This window comes from Hetaerina americana, unplaced genomic scaffold, assembly GCF_022747635.1.
Source record: "Hetaerina americana unplaced genomic scaffold, ioHetAmer1.1.p SCAF_51, whole genome shotgun sequence".
Taxonomy (NCBI): Eukaryota; Metazoa; Arthropoda; class Insecta; order Odonata; family Calopterygidae; genus Hetaerina; species Hetaerina americana.
Window position 1 is genome coordinate 140,783 of NW_027287107.1, and position 22,680 is coordinate 163,462.

The window sequence follows — 22,680 nt, forward strand, 5'->3', positions numbered from 1 at the left end:
TGATCAGATCTCAAGGTAGAATTAAAGAAGACCAACCGAATGATCTAAATAGAAAATTTGTGGTGGCTGGTCGTTCTGTACATACACCTCTTTTCAGTGCTGACATCATTAGAATACCATCTTCTTTTTGGGTGTAAAGAAGCATGGGGAAAATTGTCAGCCACTAGTCCAGCTTTTCGTGAGCCCTTTCAGCATTAAATGATACTTTTTGGGCTTGTGTCATTAAAAAAAATTTTTGCATTTTTGTAACTGTGAGTTAAAAATAATTTTCCAAAGACCTATCATCTAGATGAGTCTTTTAGTCGGTCAAATTAAGAGCTTATAATGATTTCATGATAATGAGAAGATTTCATAGAAGTTCACAACTCTTTCAAGCTTACCCTTTCGATAGCCAAATTAAAACTGTAATAATTTGAAAAGTGTCTCCTGAATTGTTAGAGTTGAATCTATTACTATTAATCAAATAAAAATGTAATAATTGATAATTAATCTCACATTACTTATATTTTTTGTATACTAGGTGTACTAGCATGAAATGTGGATTTAAGAAAATAGATGGTGCCCTTATGCAGTTTGTCGTGTAAAGATTTGAAACTTGCCTTATTGTTGTGCCAGCAACAAGTGTCAGATGTACACTAGTGATAAGTTGAAAAAGTGTTTGCATAGCGTTGTGTTGCTGTGCTCAATATGTCGAAATTAATACCAAACAAAGAGTGTTCGATGGCAGCATTAATTTTTGTTTTCATTTGAAGAAAACTACTGCTGAATCATATTGAATACTTCGAGAAGTAATGTTTGAATATGCTCCATTGCAAGATATGTGTGAATGATGGTTTCGGCATTTCAAAAGTAGTGACTTTGATGTTGCAGCGAGGAAACACAGAAAACTGCCAAAAAGGTATGCAGATGTGGCATTGCAAGCATTGTTGGACCAAGATGATTCACAAACACGAAAACAACTCACAGAGCGATTTGAGCATTAGTCAACAAACTGTTTCCAATAACCTAAGAGAGATGAGAAAGATTCAGACGACTGGCAGATGGGTAACACATGAGGAGAACGACAGGCAGATGGAGAGGTGCCAAAGCCCATGTGAACTTAAGCTCGCAAGATAAAAAAAGGAAGTCGTTTTTGCAACATATCATCACTGGGGATGAAAAGTGGATTTATTTTGAGAATCCCAAGGGCAAAAAATCATGGGTAGACCAAGGCACACCATCCACATCAACCGCAAGACCAAATCGCTTTTGCAGAAGTACGATGCTTGGTGTTAGCTGGGACCAGAAGGGTGTAGACTATTATGTGGTGTTAAAACCTGGTGAAACAGTTAATACTGAATGCCCCCAACAACAATTTTTTGGTTTGACCTATTCGCTGCTTAAACAAAGGCAAGAATTCCAAAAGAGACAACACATGGCCATTTTTCATCATAGCAATGCTCCATCACATACGGCAAAACTGGTTTGTGGCATGTTGCATGCACTCAGCTGGGAAGTTCTTCCCCATGTGGCTTACTAACCAGACTTTATTCCTTTTGATTACCACTTGTTTGCATCGATGGGCCATGCACTTCTGGAGCAGCACTTTGGATCATATGAAGATGTGAAAAAAATGGCATGATGAATGGTTCTCGGCAAAAGGGAAAAATTGCTACTGGCGTGGTATCCACAAATGCCCGAAAGATGGGAAAAATATCTAACTAGCAATGGAGCATACTTTGAATGAAGCTCATTATATCATTCTTCCAAAAATATTCATTTTTTGGAAAAAAAATCCTCATTTCATTCTTGTATAACTGGTAAATTTTGTTTTAGTCATAGCTTTGGTGGAAGAATGATTATGAAGCTAATGTTAAATGATTATTGGAGACTTATAGTGAATATGCTAAATCCGAATGAGGCACAATTTGAATAATTATTGATACTAAATGAGCTCTTTATTCAATTTTTTTGTAGTCTTCAAAGTTCTTGGGAGTGTGTGTATTATATTTTTTCTGTTCAAAAAATAGATAAATTCAAAATTACCGGACATATTCCCTCCTTAATGCTGTTGGAAACTCTCTTTTTTACTTTGGTTTAACTCCTGCTTAACATTAGGAGCATGTGAACCCAACTCTTTGTTAAGGAATCAGACCTAAAATCAATTAATAACTAATGAATAATTAATGTAACAAATTGCCTATTTTTCCATTAATGCATATGTTGATTTAGCTAATTTAAACTGTTTCTGCTTTGCAACTGGGCATGAGGGAAGATTTTGCACAAATACAACCAGTTCCCTGATTTTATTCATTATCCTTCAAGTGTGATTCACTATACTACCTTGATCAAAAATTTCCCGGAATTTATTCAGAAAATTAAAAATACAAGTTTATTCATCTAAATCTATATTGTCCCCTTCAAAGTAATCCCCATCGACTGCAACACACTTATGCCAGCGCTTGATCCAATCCTCGAAACATTTTTTATATTCGGTTTTCGGTATGTCCATCAGTGCTTCCTGCGATTTTTCCATTACTTCCTCTCGGCTGCTAAAACGCGTTCCCCGTAATGGTTTTTTAACTCGATTGAACAGAAAGAAGTCACAGGGAGCCAAATCAGGTGAATTCGGTGGCTGTTGGATGGTATTTGTTGCATTTTTCGTCAAAAAATTACGAATAATGATAGCACTGTGCGACGGTGCGTTATCATGGTGCAAAATCCACGAGTTTTCTGCCCACATTTCTGGTCTCTTTCGGCGAATTGCTTCACGCAAACGTCTCATAACGCCCAAATAATACTCTTTGTTTACTGTCTGGCCTTCTGGCAAAAATTCATGATGCACTACACCGTTGTAATCCATGAAAACCGTCAGCATTGCCTTCTTTTTTGACTGAAAACGACGTGGTTTTTTTGGTCTCGGCTCATTTGGTGAACGCCATTCACTTTCCTGATGTCTGGATTGCGTGTCGTACTCATAAACCCACGTCTCGTCTCCAGTAATGATCCTTTTGATGAATGTGGGATCGGATTCAGCCTCGCAAATCATGTCTTTTGCGACATCAACACGGTCTCTTTTTTGCATGAAATTGAGGTGTTTTGGCACCAACTTTGCTGCTACACGACGGAAACCCAAATCATTAACCACAATGTCTTGGGCGGATCCATAGGCAATGTTCAAGTCCTCCGCTATTTCTCTGATGGTTAATTTGCGGTTATTGACCAACATTTCTTTTACTTTATCAATTTTTTCAGCGACTTTCGATGTCGATGGTCTGCCACTGCGTTCATCATCTTCGATTGACTCACGACCACTTCTGAACCGCTCGTGCCACTGGTAAACGACCGTTTTTTTTAGAGAATCGTTGCCGAAACACTTTTCCAACATTTCCAACGTCCGTGCGCCACTAAATCCGTTTTTTACGCAAAATTTAATACAAGTTCGTTGTTGCAAATTTAAATCCATTTCTGCAATTGTAAAAAATCGCCAACACACACAGAGATAGATGTACTCTTGGCTACGTAACTTTTTCAAATGTCAAGTTATGACACTAAGATTTAAAGGGAATATCAACAACAGATGTACCAATTTAACAAAAAAAACAGAACTCAAATCGGAACGATGGGAGCGCCACACGGTGGTTATTCCGGGAACTTTTTGATCAAGGTAGTAATTTGGATTGTTTCTATTCAAAATTTAAACTAATGAAGCTTTGCACCAAACTGCTGAATATTAGCTTTGTTTGTTGTTGAATGACATTTCAAATGTTTGAGCAACTGAGGGAGGAGGAGAATAGTAAGTTTCCAAACACGTGACTTTATAGTAGCCAATACTAATCTTGGTGGTGTGGCTTCGACCGGCAGAAAAATAGCTGCATTCTGGCTTCCATGTTGTGAACTTGACTCATGCATTGAAAATTTCTGGGAGTAATACTACCTTGATCAAAAAGTTCCCGGAATAACCACCGTGTGGCGCTCCCATCGTTCCGATTTGAGTTCTGTTTTTTTTGTTAAATTGGTACATCTGTTGTTGATATTCCCTTTAAATCTTAGTGTCATAACTTGACATTTGCAAAAGTTACGTAGCCAAGAGTACATCTATCTCTGTGTGTGTTGGCGATTTTTTACAATTTCAGAAATGGATTTAAATTTGCAACAACGAACTTGTATTAAATTTTGCGTAAAAAACGGATTTAGTGGCGCACGGACGTTGGAAATGTTGGAAAAGTGTTTCGGCAACGATTCTCTAAAAAAAAACGGTCGTTTACCAGTGGCACGAGCGGTTCAGAAGTGGTCGTGAGTCAATCGAAGATGATGAACGCAGTGGCAGACCATCGACATCGAAAGTCGGTGAAAAAATTGATAAAGTAAAAGAAATGTTGGTCAATAACCGCAAATTAACCATCAGAGAAATAGCGGAGGACTTGAACATTGCCTATGGATCCGCCCAAGACATTGTGGTTAATGATTTGGGTTTCCGTCGTGTAGCAGCAAAGTTGGTGCCAAAACACCTCAATTTCATGCAAAAAAGAGACCGTGTTGATGTCGCAAAAGACATGATTTGCGAGGCTGAATCCGATCCCACATTCATCAAAAGGATCATTACTGGAGACGAGACGTGGGTTTATGAGTACGACACGCAATCCAGACATCAGGAAAGTGAATGGCGTTCACCAAATGAGCCGAGACCAAAAAAACCACGTCGTTTTCAGTCAAAAAAGAAGGCAATGCTGACGGTTTTCATGGATTACAACGGTGTAGTGCATCATGAATTTTTGCCAGAAGGCCAGACAGTAAACAAAGAGTATTATTTGGGCGTTATGAGACGTTTGCGTGAAGCAATTCGCCGAAAGAGACCAGAAATGTGGGCAGAAAACTCGTGGATTTTGCACCATGATAACGCACCGTCGCACAGTGCTATCATTATTCGTAATTTTTTGACGAAAAATGCAACAAATACCATCCAACAGCCACCGAATTCACCTGATTTGGCTCCCTGTGACTTCTTTCTGTTCAATCGAGTTAAAAAACCATTACGGGGAACGCGTTTTAGCAGCCGAGAGGAAGTAATGGAAAAATCGCAGGAAGCACCGATGGACATACCGAAAACCGAATATAAAAAATGTTTCGAGGATTGGATCAAGCGCTGGCATAAGTGTGTTGCAGTCGATGGGGATTACTTTGAAGGGGACAATATAGATTTAGATGAATAAACTTGTATTTTTAATTTTCTGAATAAATTCCGGGAAATTTTTGATCAAGGTAGTATGTATCTCACCACTTGGAATCCATTTAAATTCCAGCTGAGCCAAAGCCTCTTTGAAGTAGTTATGCTCAAGTATCTCTCAGGGTCAGTCACAAAGATATTTGGAAATGATAAAAGTATCCTTTAATTGTACTTACAAAAGATGCTTGCATAGTATTAATATGCATTCGTGAAGTTTAGAATAAGTTACTGCAAGAAGAATGAAAATAAATGTGATTTCAATTGCACTGCAAATTTCATGAGGGTACCACGAACAAGTTGGTAGTCACCACTAAGTGACACATTTCTGTTTCTCTGGAATGATTATTTGCTTTTCTTGAAATTGTTATGGTGATTTTGTTTTGATTAGTTGGAATAATGCTATAGTAGAGATTAGTCAGTATAACCTTGTGTATGCAAGAAAGACAAAATTCCTGGTCACTTCATGGTAGCTTTCAGGGTTGATTGTTTAAAAAAGAAAGCTTTGATTCTTAAGTTGTCTACTTGGACCACAAGCAAAAGAGTTCCATGTGTTTAAATAGTGGAACATACATTTGAAATATTGACCTGAATTTAAATATTCAACATTTTACAGTTTAAGCGTACAATGGAAAATGTTTGAGGGATATAAGCCTTTCACATTCATACATTTTTGACCACTCAGGCATTTTACATTTTGCAATATTATGGGGCCACATGGTCCATCATAGGCAACTCTAATTTTTCAAAAAGAAGTGAAAAATTGAAATTTGACTTGGAAAACATAGAAAAGTTCAATTAATTGCCTAATTGTATTCATCCAAGTCTCAATGTTACACTGTAGGTTGATTTTCCATGTGTATCTTTCCTTGTGATATGACGACTGACCATTTGGGTGTCCATTGGAAGTCTTATGGAAAAAGATGTTAAATCACAGAGTAAAATTTCTGGCAGTTAAGTTTTAAGTATCCTATGAAAACTGATGACCCACATTTCTGAAGTCTTTAGAACTTTCTATGTAGGTAAACAGGTTTTAGGGACTCATTTCATATTGCTAGCAAAGATTACAGGAGTTAAAATCAATGCAAAGCAAATTTTAACAATTGGGAAACGAGACTAGTGCTAAAAGAATAAAGATATGAAATTTGTTGCCAAATTTATTGAGATGGGAATTGTCAAAACTTCAGGTGTGTCTATGGTTCACAATGAAGCCACAATGCAATGGCAATAAGATGTATTTAGGGATATCTTATTAAAATTCTTTCAAATGCTTTTATAGATAACCCACATGGCCTGAAACTGACTTATTTTCCAACAAAAATTAGGTGCATTCAGTCCTTTAGGGTAGTGGTATTATTAAAAAATATTATTCTCCACTGCTGGATGCTGCTGGTGGTCCTTAGGCTGCCAGTAAGTCTTGTTTTTCATTCATCATCAGGTTTCTGAGAGTCAATATCCCCAGAGTTATTTCAGTAAGTGCGATTACTCTGGTGGGGTGTGCCCTAATGAACTTGTTTTAGCTGTTAGCTGAATGGTGTATTGGCTACTTGAGCAGCTCAGATTACTGATAAAAATTATATTGAAAATCACAGTGCCATAATTTTCCACATTAAAAGTTACTGTAATTTAATTTTTCTAAGTTATAAGTTGTACGCTACTATGTTCTACTTTCTAGAAATTGATTTACCCCCTGAGGTTTTGTCAGGTGAATGACTTAGCGGAATAAATTTGTATCAATTGTTATTCTTTTTAGGTCAAAGTCAAAGCATGCAGTGTTAAGGAATGATTCAGACACTCATCTAGATGGGGTTCTTTTTGACTCAGAATATCACATAAGCTCACGAGGATCGAATATTAGTCTGAATAGCTCATGCAGTTCTATCAGTAGTAAGAGCCAAGATAATCCTCCTGTCTATTTCCATATAGTTCCTGATATTCCTGATGAGCATTCAAATGGGTAAGAACAAAACACCAAATTGGTGAATTTGTATTCAATGTATTAATTAAAAATAAGCAAAAGCAGAATGTGGCTACATTATGATCATAAGGAAATCAGCACAAATGACAACTTAACAGCCAGTTGCCTTCCTAATTAGGCTATATGTATTTATATTCACTCCCGATGCAGTACAAGATTGTACTTTTGTAATCACTTGATATATTATGTGATGAAAATGGTCAGTATTTAAATGCTTTCTTAATTGGCATGGTGGTTAAATGGTATAAGTGTAATCACCTCTGTACATTTGCATTGTTGGTGAAGCATTTTAAGAAATCTACTTTCTATCCACATCCTTTTTGCTTCATGGTTTCTGTTGTCATGTGTTGTTAAATTTAAGACAAAGTTCATTCTTATTTTATTAATCTTAGTGGTAGATTTTAATAGCAGCAGCTGTTAATAGGATAAGAATTGATTATTCTTAATTTATTTTGACTATATAGTTAAGAGTGGAGGTTTTTACAGGGCAGTGACTGGAGGGAAGCTCCAAAAGGGCTTGTGAATGGGTTGGTGCATCTTAAGATGGAAGTTTTGTGGGCTGTTAGAAGGATATAGAGGGGTACTGGGAATATGGGAAGGTGGGTAGAATTTGATGAGTACATCAATGATTGCCAAGGAATTTGAGGAATAAGGATGAGCTTCCCAAAATGTGTGGCAGTGCAAGATGCTGCGAGCATTTAAGGTGCCTTGCGTAATGTCTAGTGATCAGGGCATCTGCCCTGAAAACTAAAGGTCTTCTGGTTAAATTTACTGTTCAGGAACTTTGTTTCTGCTTGGAATTCTCTCCCTTCCACCTTTTTCCATTGAACTTGTCTTTTTGTGTGTGTGCCCTTGTAAATTTATTAGCAAAAAGGCCATTTCATTGGAAGGAGAGAAGAATTAAATTTTAGAGATATTTAAACTAATATAACTGGCACCATATGCACAGCTCGACGATCAGCCAAGCACAGACAGCTCATTGGGTCTCAGGCAACTAGTGCTGCTAGTGGGTGGGGCTATAGTTTGGGTCATGGCTGCCAGATTGCGCGTTCGCGTATTTATTGACCAGACCTCATATGATAGGCATTAATTGTAATTAAATTCGACTTAAATGATATCTGTTGTATACATCTGTAACTCTATCTGTCCTTAATGTATTAAACGCCCTGCTTATAGTTAACTGAATAATGCGTACTCATACTTGTGTACTTATTTCTTGAATAGTAATTACTCGAAAAATTGAATGATAAACAGAAAATTATGGTATTAGGATTTGCATCACTTTTGCTTCATGGATAAAAATATTAATTTGAGTAACAGTAAGTAATTTATGTGGGAGAAGTCTGCTATGAAGAAATTGTGCCTATATTCCCCTCACTGGCCATAAACATGTGGTCTCATTCATAATGTTAATGAAATAAAATATTATAATCATGAAAAATCTTAAAGTAACCTGTTTGATGGGTAATTTATCATTCAGCTCTATTGTATTGTTTTTTGATTTTCCAGGAACATAGCTTGTAATCCTCAGTTAGCATGGTCACCTCAAGTGAGTTTAGAACCAGGTTCTTCTCCTTTATCTGGATTAGGGAACTTTTCGATATCAAGTGCTCTACCAGGTCCAAGGTCTCCTCATCCAAGCAGAACAAGTCCGGTAGCTGTACCAGTTCCTGGTCGCCTAAGGCATCGCAATGAGTCAAGTAGTTCAGTGAGTGCAGGAAGGTAAATCTGTAGTTTTTTTAACATTTTCATTGTGAATGACGATCATCAAAAAGATCTAATGATAGGACTTCGCTCTTATTTTTCCTATGACCTCTTCTATTAGTGATGGAACTTCATTCAAAATCACAATGTATCATTTGCATTTTATATTAGCAATTAGTATAGTTTGGTGGATCTAGATTGCAGATTAATGTCAATTGATATTCCTAAAATATTCCAGGGTGGAAATTGTGATTTGTTGAAGAAATATTGCTTAATGCAATTTACTTTTTTTCATATGATTTAGTATGAAAATATTGGTGATAGTACAATGGTAAAACAGGGTACAAGCAATTTGAAACCTTGGAAATTGATAGCCACCACATGGGTGTGAATTTACACCTTATCAGTCGATCAAAAAGTGAATGAGTTAAAACCTTGCTATTGCACTGCTAATTTTATTTTTTACTGGATTAAAACTTAATTGCAACACATATCAAAGTAGATCTTGGGATTTTCTGTAATTGCTTATGTTTTTAGTAGTCATTGTACAGTTGATAATATGTGGTTTTTGTTGTATTCTGTTACACCTTGACATTAAAATATAAACATTTTGGGAATGTCATGGTGGAAGTTTTGTTTTTTGTATGAATGGGAATAGCAAACCTAGGGGAAAGAATTTTTAAGTGGAAGAGTAGCTGGTTGGACAGTTTGATGCAAGGAAAAAATGTCAAACACCCAGCACTTGTTGAATTGAATGAAATAGTATTACTACATTTAGGCCAAATGAAAAATTTTGGAAAAGCTATAGGCATAGAATAAGTGGTAAGTGTTGCTATTGGAGTAAAACACTTTGAAGACAAATTTATACCAATGAAGAGGTGGATTTTTCATCAAGCAGCATCCTCAATTGGTAATGCATGCTAGTGTTTCTGAGTATCTGGAGAAGGATGCTGACAAAACAACATGGTCTCAGTTTGAGCTGTATGCATGATGTTGTTCTTTAGAATTTAACACCCAGTAACTGCTAGAAACTTTGCAAACATTTTAAGAACCTTGGGGGATAGTTGAGATAGATAATTTTAGTGCAAGGGAATAAAGGGTGAGAAAATCTAAATCAAGGGAATGTTTAATTTTCACTTACTAGAAGAAAATAGTTTAATAATGTGTCATTAAAGACTATCCTTGCACTGTCTGTGCATATTATCTGTAATTGGAGTTTAGAGAGGTAGTAAATTAAAACAAATGCAATTCTCAGCTGCATTCCCCATTTTCAATCAAATTTTTCTCTTCTTTATGCTTTCATTGATTTCTTTGCACCTTTCAAACCACTCTTGGCTTCTTTGATTCTCATATCGCTTAGTTCCATAAGCCAAGGAAAAAGTCCAAAGACTTGCTTATCACAATTTTAGGTTTTTGTGTTTTCTCAGCGTTCTGCAATGAAATATATAATTTTTGTCATTCCATGGTTTCTTAAGTTCTCTCTAATTCATGAGTTGTTTTTTTGTTTCTCCCTTATTCAGATAATTTATTTTCATATATTGCTGGTACCTTTTCTTCCTTCCAGCTTTAAGCCTCCGGTGAATCTTTCTTTGGAATATTTCACATTTAAGGGTATTGTGTTTTATCCTGATTTGTGTTTTACCATAATCAATGTAATAACTTATTTACCGTGAAAATTGTATACTACCGTGTAATTGTATACAGGGATACTGGAAAATTAGGAATTTCATTTGCCTTGGGTAGACCTGAATTTTCTGAAATTTTGCAAAATATGATTTCCTCTAAGGATATTAAAATGAAAGATTGTCAAGGCTGAGACTTAGTTGAAATCCATTTATGATGACAGTAAAGCAACACAACATGCAGACAACATTCTACATCAAATATTTATATTCTTTGGCTTGCTTCACCTCACTGTCTTTAGGATATACCATTATTCCTGAAAATACCACATTGTAATGGAACGAGTAAAGGAATAAAAATATTTTCTGTGAGACAAAATTTCTGCATATTTAGTTAATTTCCTATCATCAATAGATAATCATTCATGTATTATGAAGTAGCATGTGAAGTATATGCATAAGGGCTAGTATTATCAGTCTCCATCAGGATCTTAGACAATGTAGCAATCCAAAACGTTTACTCTCAGGATGTAGCCTCTAATTAGGAATAATGGAAAGGTGAGCAATATGGCTGTGTTCTACTTTCAGATCTTTAATACAGTATAATAAAATTCATTGAATCAAATTAATTGATGAAATTGTATCTTGATGAATTCAGTATTTCATTCTTGCCAATAAATAATTATTAAGAATATACAAGGTCTATCCCAAAAGTAGTTGGACTGAGTATATTGAAAAGAATTTACTGCCAGAAATGATACATTCAATCAAAAGTCTTTGAAGTAGCACACACTGCTGCAAGCAGGTTTGTCTCCCCTCATGTGCCTTCTGGAAGGCTGTGCCTGGAATGCTGCTAAGCTCCATCGTCATGGCCTGTTGTAATGCTTCCACCGGGCAATGGTGACATGCTTTCAGCATGCATTTGAGGCAGGGGAAGAGAAAGAAGTGTGGTGGGGCATAGTCTAAAAAAATTTGGATCCTTTGGATTTGGATTTACATGGGCGAGGAGCTCCTGGCAGATCCATGTGCGAGCTTGCTTTTGTTCTTCCGAGAGTACTCGTGGCACCAACTTCATACACATCTTTCTCATGCCTCTGTTTTTGATCACAAGTCATTGCCTATCACTTTTAGGGATGCCACGTTCATTAGAAACAATGCGAACACAATGTGATCCCTGTATAGCAAAACCTTCACACTTGCAAGATTTTCTTCACTTGTTTGAGTTTGAAGAGCATCCTGAACATTGGAGTCTTCAACATCTTCCTGACCCTCACCAAACAACTTGTGCCACTCAAAAACACTCAATCTACCCATTGCGTTATCACCAACTGCCTTGAGCATATCATGAGTCTCTTTCCCGGTTTTGCCCCGTTTCACACAAAATTGGATAGTGTAGTGCTTTCCGAATAACCAGTTCACGAACAAGCATAATGAGGACCCGTTATAGAGGGTTCACAAATGAATGATCCACACTCCGCAAAGGCTGGGAGCCAACTGCCACCAGCCTCCAAGCCTTTCCTGAGATGCCCCTCCCTCGAACCCAGCCCGAGAAACCACCGCCCGTCCATCTATCCAGGAAAAAATGTCGTACTGGCTTCCCACCCTGAGGGCGCGGGTTCAAATCCCGGCGGTGTTGAATATTTTTCAGAGGTATCTCGATCCCTACTTGAGGTGCTTTGTGGAGGGCACTTTGAGTGAGTACGCCGTCCGTCGGATGGGATGTTAAACTGCGGACCCCTTGGCGCCTTTCGTAAAGAGCAGGCTAATGCCGACGCCGGGTTTCTCTCCACCCTTCATCCTTTCCTGTCCATCCCCTATGGCGCAAATGACCTTAGCTGTCGGTCGCCTCCCCTTAAAACTACTACTACTACTAAAAATGTCGTACTATTTTTGGGACTGACCTTGTATTTCATTTTATAAGTCTAAAACAGATTTGCTGGTGTAAATACCTACCATTATGTATTTTTCCCTAATCAGGCATAGAAAATGATGTTTTCTATTACAAATTTGGATAATAACAGTTTTGAGCCCGTTGTGAGCAATAGAGCTTTAATATTTCCTTGATAGTTCTTCCTAAAAAATCTCCAAATGTTATATGTGTAAAATATAGTACGTTTAGTTTCATCTCACATGTGATGCTGATGCCTATCTTAAATGCTTTAGTCTGACGAGGATGTTGCCCCTCAGCTCAAACACTCTCTCTCACAGTAAACTTGGAGTACACTGGCACTCAATCATAAGTACTTGTTCAATGCTTTATAAGTTCCTTTCTATTTTGTTTGCATATCTGCTTTTCTAAACTGGAAAATTGATTGTTAAATAAAAAGTTAAAATTAGAAGAACCTCATGGTATCTAAAGAGAGAATGTTGTCGTACAGCATTGCATTTACACTTGAAGTTCTAAATAATGATTCCGAACACAGAAACAGGACATCTGAAATGCCTTTTGATCTACCTACAACTGAGAATAAGATATGGGAATCGAGGAAGCAGAAGATTGATTTATAGATTGCAGATTGGAGTGAAAAAAGTACATCCGTGTGCTCCTGAATGGCTAAAGCTTAAGGAACATGTTAAGAACTGGATAGTAAATCACAGGAAGAACAGGATTATTGTTTTAGCAAAAATGATTTTAATTGAAGCAAGAAATGGGTCAGGCTGATAAGTCTGATGTATATGAGTAACTGTTTTATGGAGAACAAATTTTTTTAATCCAGTGCATAGTGATGCAAATAGTGGGAAAGCTGAAGATTAAATCTTGTATTTATGGTGTACCATAATATATATTTGAAAAATAGGAATTTGTGTATTGGATGTAATAAAAATGATGTAAATTGTGAGAAAATGCAAAAATGGGTTTTCACTATATATGGCTACTCTTTCAGGGAATTTTGATGGAAACAGTAAATTGTTTCCTTAGCGAAATTCATATTTGAAAAGCCTCCAATCTATGCCTATCATCATGCTTAAATGATCATGTTTCTCCTGAAGAAAAAACCAGGCTCTGTATTAAAGGTTTAATGTGCTGTTTCTTAACATCCTTACTCAGCATCCCTGTTATCAATTCCCTCATTTTTAATGCTTCTTTGCCAAACATAATTCTTCTCTTATGCCCCTAGATCTTGAACCATTTTTGCCCATAACATTCAATTAAGTGAGTCATTCGATAAGTCCTTGGGAAAAAATATAATAATATTATTTGGCGTAGATTTTTTTTTAACTTCTCATCATATTCTCCTTTTAGCTGGATATACTTTTCTCAGGATTTTTCCAACTTTTTTAAGCCATCCAAAAAGTGAAATTTCGTTGGGTCCTCAAAATATGCATCTGTGTTAATGATGACCTGTACAACGTGAATCACTTTCTGCGGAGCCATTTTTCGATTTTGCCAAGTCACTGGTGGCCAAATCTGGTGAATATGGTGGATGTTGTTACAATTCGAACCCTAATTCCATGATTCACACCATCAAAACTGTGAAATTATGCACTTTTGCATTTTCATGATGAAAGAGAATTTTTTTCTTTGTCCAATGAGGATGATTTTTATTGATTTCTTGATTCCACCAGTGCAATATCGACATACTCTCCATTTACAATTTGTTATTTTTGGAAGTATCAATGCACATGATACTGTGTGCATTCAAAAAAACCATTGCCATCACCTTGTTATGTTGGTTTCACTCTCTTTGCCTTCTCTGGAGGCAAAGAGAGTGAAACCAACATAACAAGGTTATTGATACTGAAACTGTTTTAAGGATTGTGTTGGAAGCCATACCATCCTCCAAATCAACCACACAATTACATTTATTCTCCACTGAAAGCTAATGCGACAATCATCTTATCAAGATTTTTCCACACCCAATTTTTCGCACAAAATTGAAGACACTTTACCTTGCAATATGCCTGTGACCTCAACATTTCGCAAACTTTGATTTGTTGATCTCTCAAAACTGTATTGTGGATTTTGTCAGTCATTTTGGAGGAAGGTACTTGCTCAATTGCTGATCATAAAAAAGTTGGGAGCATTGCTGGAAAAAGTGTATCGACTTGAAAGGAGCCTAAGTTTAAAAAACTTTGAAGGAAAAGCCTCATTTATTGTAATCTCAGAAACTTTTCAGACTACCCACATAAAGCTTAGTTAACCACAAACCTGATTTTATGCATTCCCCACTGGCTTTCCTTCTTGCCTCCAGTTCTTACTATTCTTCTTCTACCATTTTCACACATGTTTAAAAGCGGAGGTGATAATAGGCAACCTTGTTGTAACCTCTTTCTAAAAATGCCCATTATTACTTCCCTGCCAGCACTTACACCTGAGCAATTGTGACATGGTTAGGTTGTGTATTATCATCTATAATTTTGCAATTGTTATCCTTCATTTCCTCAGCAAAAGAATGTTCTGCCAATGATCATTACTTCTCTGATCTTTTGTCTACCTGGTGGTAAGGGTGATAAATCTCTACCCTTACTGCGTGGGTGCTTGACCCAGGCTCATTATACTTAAAATTTTGAACCAGTGAAATGATTATTTTTTTGTGGGAAATATTGGTTCGAATACTTTTCCTGAGATTTTTCTCAGATTTATAGAGACTCATTTCAATGGTCGAAGATAAGGTAGATAATGAATGCATAGGTGAAGAGTTACTTGAATGCTGTGGACAGTATATGCTTAATGCATTTCCACATGATCCATTTAAAATCTGCGGCATAGTTTCATGATTTTATGAGTGGATTTAGTCTTAAATTTTTGTTATTTTAGGTGATAAATAGAAAAGTGATGTTCTAAAACAATATTGTGTGTGGAGTGCTTGAGGTTTGAAATTTGCATTTCCCATGGACTGATTTTGAAAAAAAAGTTAAAATTTTATCCTGCTATGTCAGAGGTACAGAATTCTTGGCCAGCACATGGGGGACTTAGAATCAGATGATACCTCCCATTTTTAGTGCTTAATTTTCATTTATTTTAACATTTGGTGACTGATTAATGTGCTTCATATTTTCAGTTGGCAGTTAATATCTGGAACTGGGAGCTTACGTGGCTCTGCCTCAGCCTCGGCATCAACTTGTGATTCCAATTCATCTGGGACGCAGGCCAGCCATAATTCTAAATCAACATTGTAAGAAAGTCTGATTTTTGCTAGTTTTAATTATGTTTGTTTCAATTTTGCTCCTTCTAAATTGTTATAATGCTTGCAGGCCTGAGGGTCCACTATCTACCGAGTCCAGCACCACAGTGGTGGAAGATGATTGCTTTGTTTATGGCAGTAATCATCAGGATATTGCAATAATGTATGTATTAGCTACTCTTACAATTCGCTACAGCTGCTTCTTAGCTTTCGTTGGCATAATAATTTTTCATTTTTGATGCCTATTTTATGCAGGCTTGGTTAGCATGCTATCATAGGGAACCTGAAAACTTAGACTTATTATTTTTAACAAGTGATTTGTTAAATATAGATGTTTTCCTCAAAAAGTAATTTACATGTGACAAATGAAGCTTACCACTATTCAGTATTGATATATTAATCGTTAAATTAGTTATACGGATGTTGCTGCTCACAATTGATGCTATGTTTACAGGTACATTCATAATTCTAATTTTCATTGTTTGTCCTAAACTATGATTTTTTTTATTTGTGCCGTGTCTATCTCAGTGCTCCAATCTTAGAAAGAAATGGCATGGTTGTAAGAGTAAGAGAATACAGTGCCTTTTGGCTAATTACCCAATATGAGCATGCTTCATCTCTTTACTGCTAAAGAAAATTGCTGCCATATTTTTGCTATTTCACATTCTAAAACATAGAATAAACACATGCATTTCTATTGACCTGTCAAGTAAGTTTCATGTTATTTTGCAGCCTAAATTAGCTAGCATAATTTTGTATCCATATATGTTGAAGTTAAATGCAAAGTTCATATGTTGCCGACCATCTGCTCTCTTATTCCACTACCATGTACCACTCGTCTCTGTTTTAGGTGATGTTACAAAAATGGTGATTGAATCTGATTGATAGTTATGCAGCTCAACTGAAAGATCTCTAAGCATGTATAACTTGACCTTGTAATTTCCATAATTTTTTACACTTCTACTGTTTACAGGTTGAGAGAGAGAGAGAGGTATTTTTTCGACTGGTTGCTAAATATGCTAACCTGTAAAGCATGCTAGAATTAATTACCAGTTGAAATTCTCAATTTTCTTCACTTTTCTCTGGAATGTGCATAGTATTTGAGACTGATGTAAGGTTCTGCTCTTTCCTAAAATATGACTATATTCAAATGGAAGTTATTTTCTCTCTCTCTCATTCATTTGCCATTTATGATGAAGTTTTATCTCTGTGTATGTATACATTCGGTCAAACAAAAAGTAGATTTTTGGAAAATCATGGTTTAATGGCCAAATTGTAGTAAGCCTAGTGGTAAGATTCATCATGGAGTTTGAGTTTGAAATTTAAAGTTTTCTCATGATCATGAAAACAAATAAATTTTGGTTAATAGTAAAATAGCATCTATGGTTATGTTTATGGTATTGAAAACAAATAGATTTGATGCTGTCATTTCATGGAATACACTTAAAAATAGCATATTCCATGATATCTATTCTAAAACCTCGTCTATGGTAAATTACTCCTACCCTTTTAGCTTTATAAATAATGGTTTAGAGTTTTGAACGTTTTGAATTTATAGAGGGATTTAAATGCTTCTCTTGAAGTTTCTGATTTCCAGAAAACTAAGTTTGTGCTTCATTCCATTTCCCTGGCTACATCATCAAATAGTTCTTCATAAATTTTTGCGCTCCAGATTTATTTAACCTTGTTCTAGTGTGGGTTGTTTCTCTATAAACTCTTAAAGTATGACAAATAATTACATTTCACTTATGACAGAAATAATAGACTCACATGAATTGCTGTTTGGAATCCATTTTGATACTTTGTGTGAATCATCTCTTGTCACAAGTCAGTGGAATGTATCTACCATGCTATAGTCGTTCATAGTTATCAAAGTAATTGTTGAGCTTGACAACTCATTCTTCCATGTCTCCCAACAGGTTGTCAATTTTTGAGGCTAACATTACCAAAGTAACCTGATTCCTTTCCATATTTTTGGTTTTCTGGTCTTCATGCTTATTTTTCAATTATTCATGTCCTTAGCTACCTAGTACTAACTAAAATTAATATTCAAGCAAAATGTTTTAATGTTCTTATTTTAATGTTTGCTTTTCTGGGTTTATTGTAAAATTGGATAGCATAAAATATTATGAAAATAGCCATTCAATGCAGAAATAAATATTAAACAACTGTTATGGTAATTTTCTGCTTTGACTTGGAATGTTAACACATGCACGCACCTATATTAAAAGTAAACAAAATCTTTAATCATACATTATTGTAATGCATCTATTAGTTTTTACTGAGAGTAGTGTGTATGTAATTGTACACCTGCACATCTTCAAGAAATTCAGGATTTGCCCTTGGTTGATAAGAAACAACTAATATCTGCTCTATCCTATTATTTCCCATTGTATTTGCAGTGCAAATCTAAATTACCATTCTGTAAGGATTTATGCATTTACTTAACTCCACCTTCGTGGTTTGGTATGGGGCCAAGGGAAATACTGCAGCGAATGGCCTGTTTGTCTGAGTTATTTTCTCGGTTATAGAAAGCTGGTAGAAATAAGGAAATAAAAAATAATGATTAATTGAAAAACACCTGGCTTTTGTAAAGTGATTATTTCAACAGTGGCTCAAATAGCTCTCTAAAAATTGACTAGATTGTCAAATTGTGTAATACTCATTTTGCCTTAGTAATGTAGAAGGGGTAGAATGCACTTCTGGTCTTTTATTATCTAGTATAAAAGAGTTAAATCTTGGTGTGAAAGTGGGAATTCTAACATTTTTAAAAATGTTATCAATGTGAAGTGCAGGTGTAATTAACGCCACAACAATAGCAATACCGTGTAGCCTTGTAGTGTAATTTACTAGCCAGGTATTATGATTTGACACATCCATGAGATGCGATCGATCGCAGTCACAAAATTCTAATATTGAACAAGTCTTTCACAAGAGTCACTCGGATTGATGCATTTATTTGATTTGTTTGGTCAAATTTTTATTTTATGAATAGGAAAATTGACAAGACGGGTATGACACACATTTACAATCTGTATCCCATATTATAGTACCTAATAAATTTTAATAGATAATCATTAAATATTTTCTTTGGTAGAAAATGCTTGTTCAGTTATCATATTTATTCTGCTGTGAATGTGTATCACTTGGGGGATGGCTGTAAAATATGTCCTTTATAGGGCGTATGTGTTAGTTCAAATTAGTATATTCACCAATTGAAAGGAGTTCACTGTGGGAGTGGCTGATGAAACTTCTATTTGGCATCCTTCATGCGAAATTCCATTTCAAGACTGTCATCAAGCATGGACTTTGGTTGCCATTATTTCATGTACAACCTATAAAGCCACAATAGCCATTATGTTCAGGGAAACTTGGTTGTTTCAATTTTTTGAAGTGGCTAAAATTTAAGTTTTTCATAATCATGAAAACAAGTAAGTGGTGGATAATACAAAATCGCATCCTATACTATGTTTATGGTTTTGAAAACAAATAGATTTGAAGCCAGCTTGCTCATCAAATATGCTTAAAAATAGTATGTTTATATCGGTAATTATGTAAATATCAAACTTCTGACTTCTATACATATGAAACATTTTCTCAAAAGAGTTATTTGCGGTATGGGTTTACTTGCAGTATGTTGGCAATACAGGCTTAATGATCAATTATGCATATCAATCTCGGGATTCATCCTTCTGGTAGCTTTGGTAGAAAAATATGAAAAATATTCCATGTTTGGAAGATTGAGGAAATTACCAGGAATTGGAATCTGGAAAATAAGTTTACATACTAGCCAATTTTAATTTGTATTTGAGTTGAATGTTTTCATTCAGTTCAGTGGTATGTGGACAGGCCAATCAAATCTTCTTGAGCAAGGTGAAGATGCTACACATCAAATTGCTGCAAAACCATATGATCAATGATATCTATTCCTAAATTTTGATCATTGAAACACCTGTGTTGTTAAGCTTACAGCTTGAGAGATTGAAATCGGAGGAATAGTTTCCATATGAATTCTTGAGAGGAAGCATGCCATTCTCTTTTCAATCACATTCTAGCATTGCCAACTAAATACCACCTCCTTTTGTCAAGTACTGCAATAATTCATGTGTCCCAATCAAAACTATCGTGCTAGTATTCTGTAATATTTTTGTAACAAAAACACTAGATTACATGCAAGTGTGCCACCACCATAAATGCAGTGTTTTGTGGTTGAAAATTAGGAAACAATTTTGTGATTATGTCTGTTTTAAAGATTAGTTATAGAATAGTTATTTTCATGTATTTTTGAGTTATGCACAAGTTGACTGTTTCTAGAAATAATTCTGATCATGTTGAATTTCACTTATTTTTTTCATGCTTTAGGAGGCGAGAACGATTGCAATCTGTCAGAACTCTCTTCTATAATTCATATTGCTCAACAATCAAGTTTAAAAATGGACAGCAGGATTCAGGACTGGGGAGTTTACTTGGTAACTTTGCTGAAAAAGTCGGTATTCGCAGTGCTCAGAGGACTTCTGTTTGATAAGAGACTTGAAGCTATCAGGAATCGAGAGATTTCTTAACCCTTCTCCTACACCAAAATATCCATTAGGTGAAGGTGACTTGAGTCTTAATTAGGTAATTTCATTGAAATAATTAATAGCCAAAGGAGAAGATTAATGTGAAGTACATTTTGTGCTTGAATTGTATAAAGGGATTGTTTTCCTTTGTCGTGTTAATATTCCTTTGAGTCTTATCATATTAAGACTCTGAGGATAATGGTGTTCCTCTTTTAATACCCTCAGGACGTTGAATGCCTGCATCCTTGTTCATCCTGCACTTAATGTGCTACTTTCAGTGTGTTCATTTTTGAAGCACACTCGTCGGTGGTTATAACATTTCATGTTTTGTTGTGCTTTTAATTTAGTATAAAATGGGTGAAAATTAATTTAGGAAATTAATAGTTTTTATGGAAGCATGGAGATTTATAACAGTTGGATTCCAAATTCATTGCATATCTATAGCTTATCAGCTTTATTTTGATAAAATGAGTGTTTAATGAGACAAGATGGAAAGTTATGAAAGATGGTTATATCTGTGCAAAACTCTTTCTTTTTTGATAACATCTTAGAATACATTTTACTGATTTTTCACTGTTAATACACCACTAGTGATAGTCTGAAAAAACATTTATTTAATGAATCCAATCTCTTTTTGGGCAAATTTATTGGGTGTTCCAAATAAATCACACATTTGATAGGACTTGCTCCACATTTGTAATATTGTTGGATCTTGAAAGGATTATATACCTTTCTTTTACATGGTTAGGGAATGACATCAGTTCATTGGAAATGAATCATTAGGTTACCTTGATTCGTTGAATATTAGCCAAATGAAACTAAGGGTCACGTATGACTTTTTTTACCTCAAAAAGTACTCTGGATGTTTCGATTTAAAAATAAGATAATGCAATAATTTGCCAAAAAAGAGCTCCCTCAAGGCAATTTTTGTCCTCGATGACAATTGCGGGAACATGTTGAGTGTATGTAGGAAATGAATACAAGGCATGGTATTGCATTTTATGCTTCACAATTGCCGAGCATGAATACCTGTGGATAATTGGCTTTCATTTAGTTTAATTGCGTCGAAACATAGCTTCCTTGTGGAATGCCTATATTGTTTTATATTCAAGTCTTTTGTTCTTTAGATAACTTTATAAAAATCTTATTGGTTTTTTTATGTAGTAACAAGAGTTGACGACAAAATAATAGCAATTTTCTACTTGATAAAATTTTTCAATCATATGCCAACCCTTTCCTACTCTTCTTCCCTTCATCCCACTTCTTGCACTTTCCCCATAACATACCCTTCTTCTTTCCCTACTTCCTTTCCTCCATGGCAAAACATTTATATGAGACTGTTAGTTAGATAAGTACTCTCTCTGTAGCTGAATTGCATGTAGTACATCAAAACCTGGTTGGTAATATATTTTTATGTCATGGCAAAGTGCTATTAATTTGTCATTAATTTCCAGTTCGCTAATAATGGTAAAAAGTACACACGAGGTCTGTTCAAAAAGTATCACCACTTTTGTGTTTTTTCTAAAAATTTTTATTTATTCATGGATATCTATTTTGTCCCCTTCAAAGTAATCCCCATTAGATATTATTAATTTGTGCCAACGTTTTTTCCAATCCTCGAAGCATTTCAAAAAATCGTTTTTTGTGATTTTGTTCAGCTTCTCCTTCGATGCAGTTTTTATCTCATCTATTATAGTTGTAGTGTTGTCCTTTCATGGGCCTCTTCAGTTTCGGGAACAAGAAAAAGTCACTGGGGGCCAGAGCTGGGGAATACGGTGGCTGCGGTGTCATTGGTGTGTTGTTTTTGGCCAAAAATTTGCGCACAAGCAACGATGTGTGAGCAGGGGCATTGTCATGGTGCATTTAATCCAATATTTGTTCTTCCACCAATCTGGTTGTTTGTGGCGGATTGCTTCGAGCAAATTGCGCATGACTTGCAGGTAATATTCCTTATTTACAGTTCTACCCTGTGGCAAGAACTCATGATGCACGACGCCCCTGCAATCGAAGAAAACTGTAAACAAAACTTTCACATTTGACCGAACTCGGTGCACTTTTTTTGGTCTTGGCTCGTGCTGCAGCTTCCATTGGGATGATTGAGCTTTAGTTTCCACGTCATAACCATAAACCCATGCATGATTCGTCACCAGTTATGACCCTCTGGAGCAAATATGGGTCGTCGCGGACTGAGTCCAACACCTCATTAGTAATGTTAATGCGTTGCTGTTTTTTGTGGAAATAGAGCACGAATTGAAGTATGAATACCGCAGCAACACGTGTCATGCCCAAATCATTGGTGAAAATCGAATGGCACGAGCCAATCGATATGTTTAGATCCTCAGCAACTTCTCTAATGGTGATTCGATGATTGGCCAATACTATTTTCTTCACTTCATCAATGTTTTCGTCTGCTGTTGATGTGCTCTGGTGTCGGGCACAGTCTTCGTCGTTCACATCTTCTCGGCCCTCTGAGAACATTTTGTACCAC

The 22,680-nt window shown here is 35.8% G+C and overlaps 1 protein-coding gene across 1 annotated transcript in view; it reads left to right on the forward strand.

Moving 5' to 3' along the window:
* Nucleotides 1-20,339, forward strand: part of EDTP (Egg-derived tyrosine phosphatase) — a 49,108-nt gene extending 28,769 nt beyond the window's left edge. The window contains exons 7-11 of the mRNA XM_071593138.1: nt 6,957-7,160; nt 8,691-8,903; nt 15,511-15,624; nt 15,704-15,796; nt 19,996-20,339. Of these exons, the coding sequence (XP_071449239.1) occupies nt 6,957-7,160; nt 8,691-8,903; nt 15,511-15,624; nt 15,704-15,796; nt 19,996-20,155 (784 nt within the window). The 3' untranslated portion in view covers nt 20,156-20,339. The remainder of the gene's footprint in view (nt 1-6,956; nt 7,161-8,690; nt 8,904-15,510; nt 15,625-15,703; nt 15,797-19,995) is intronic.
* The last annotated feature ends 2,341 nt before the right edge of the window (nt 20,340-22,680 follow it).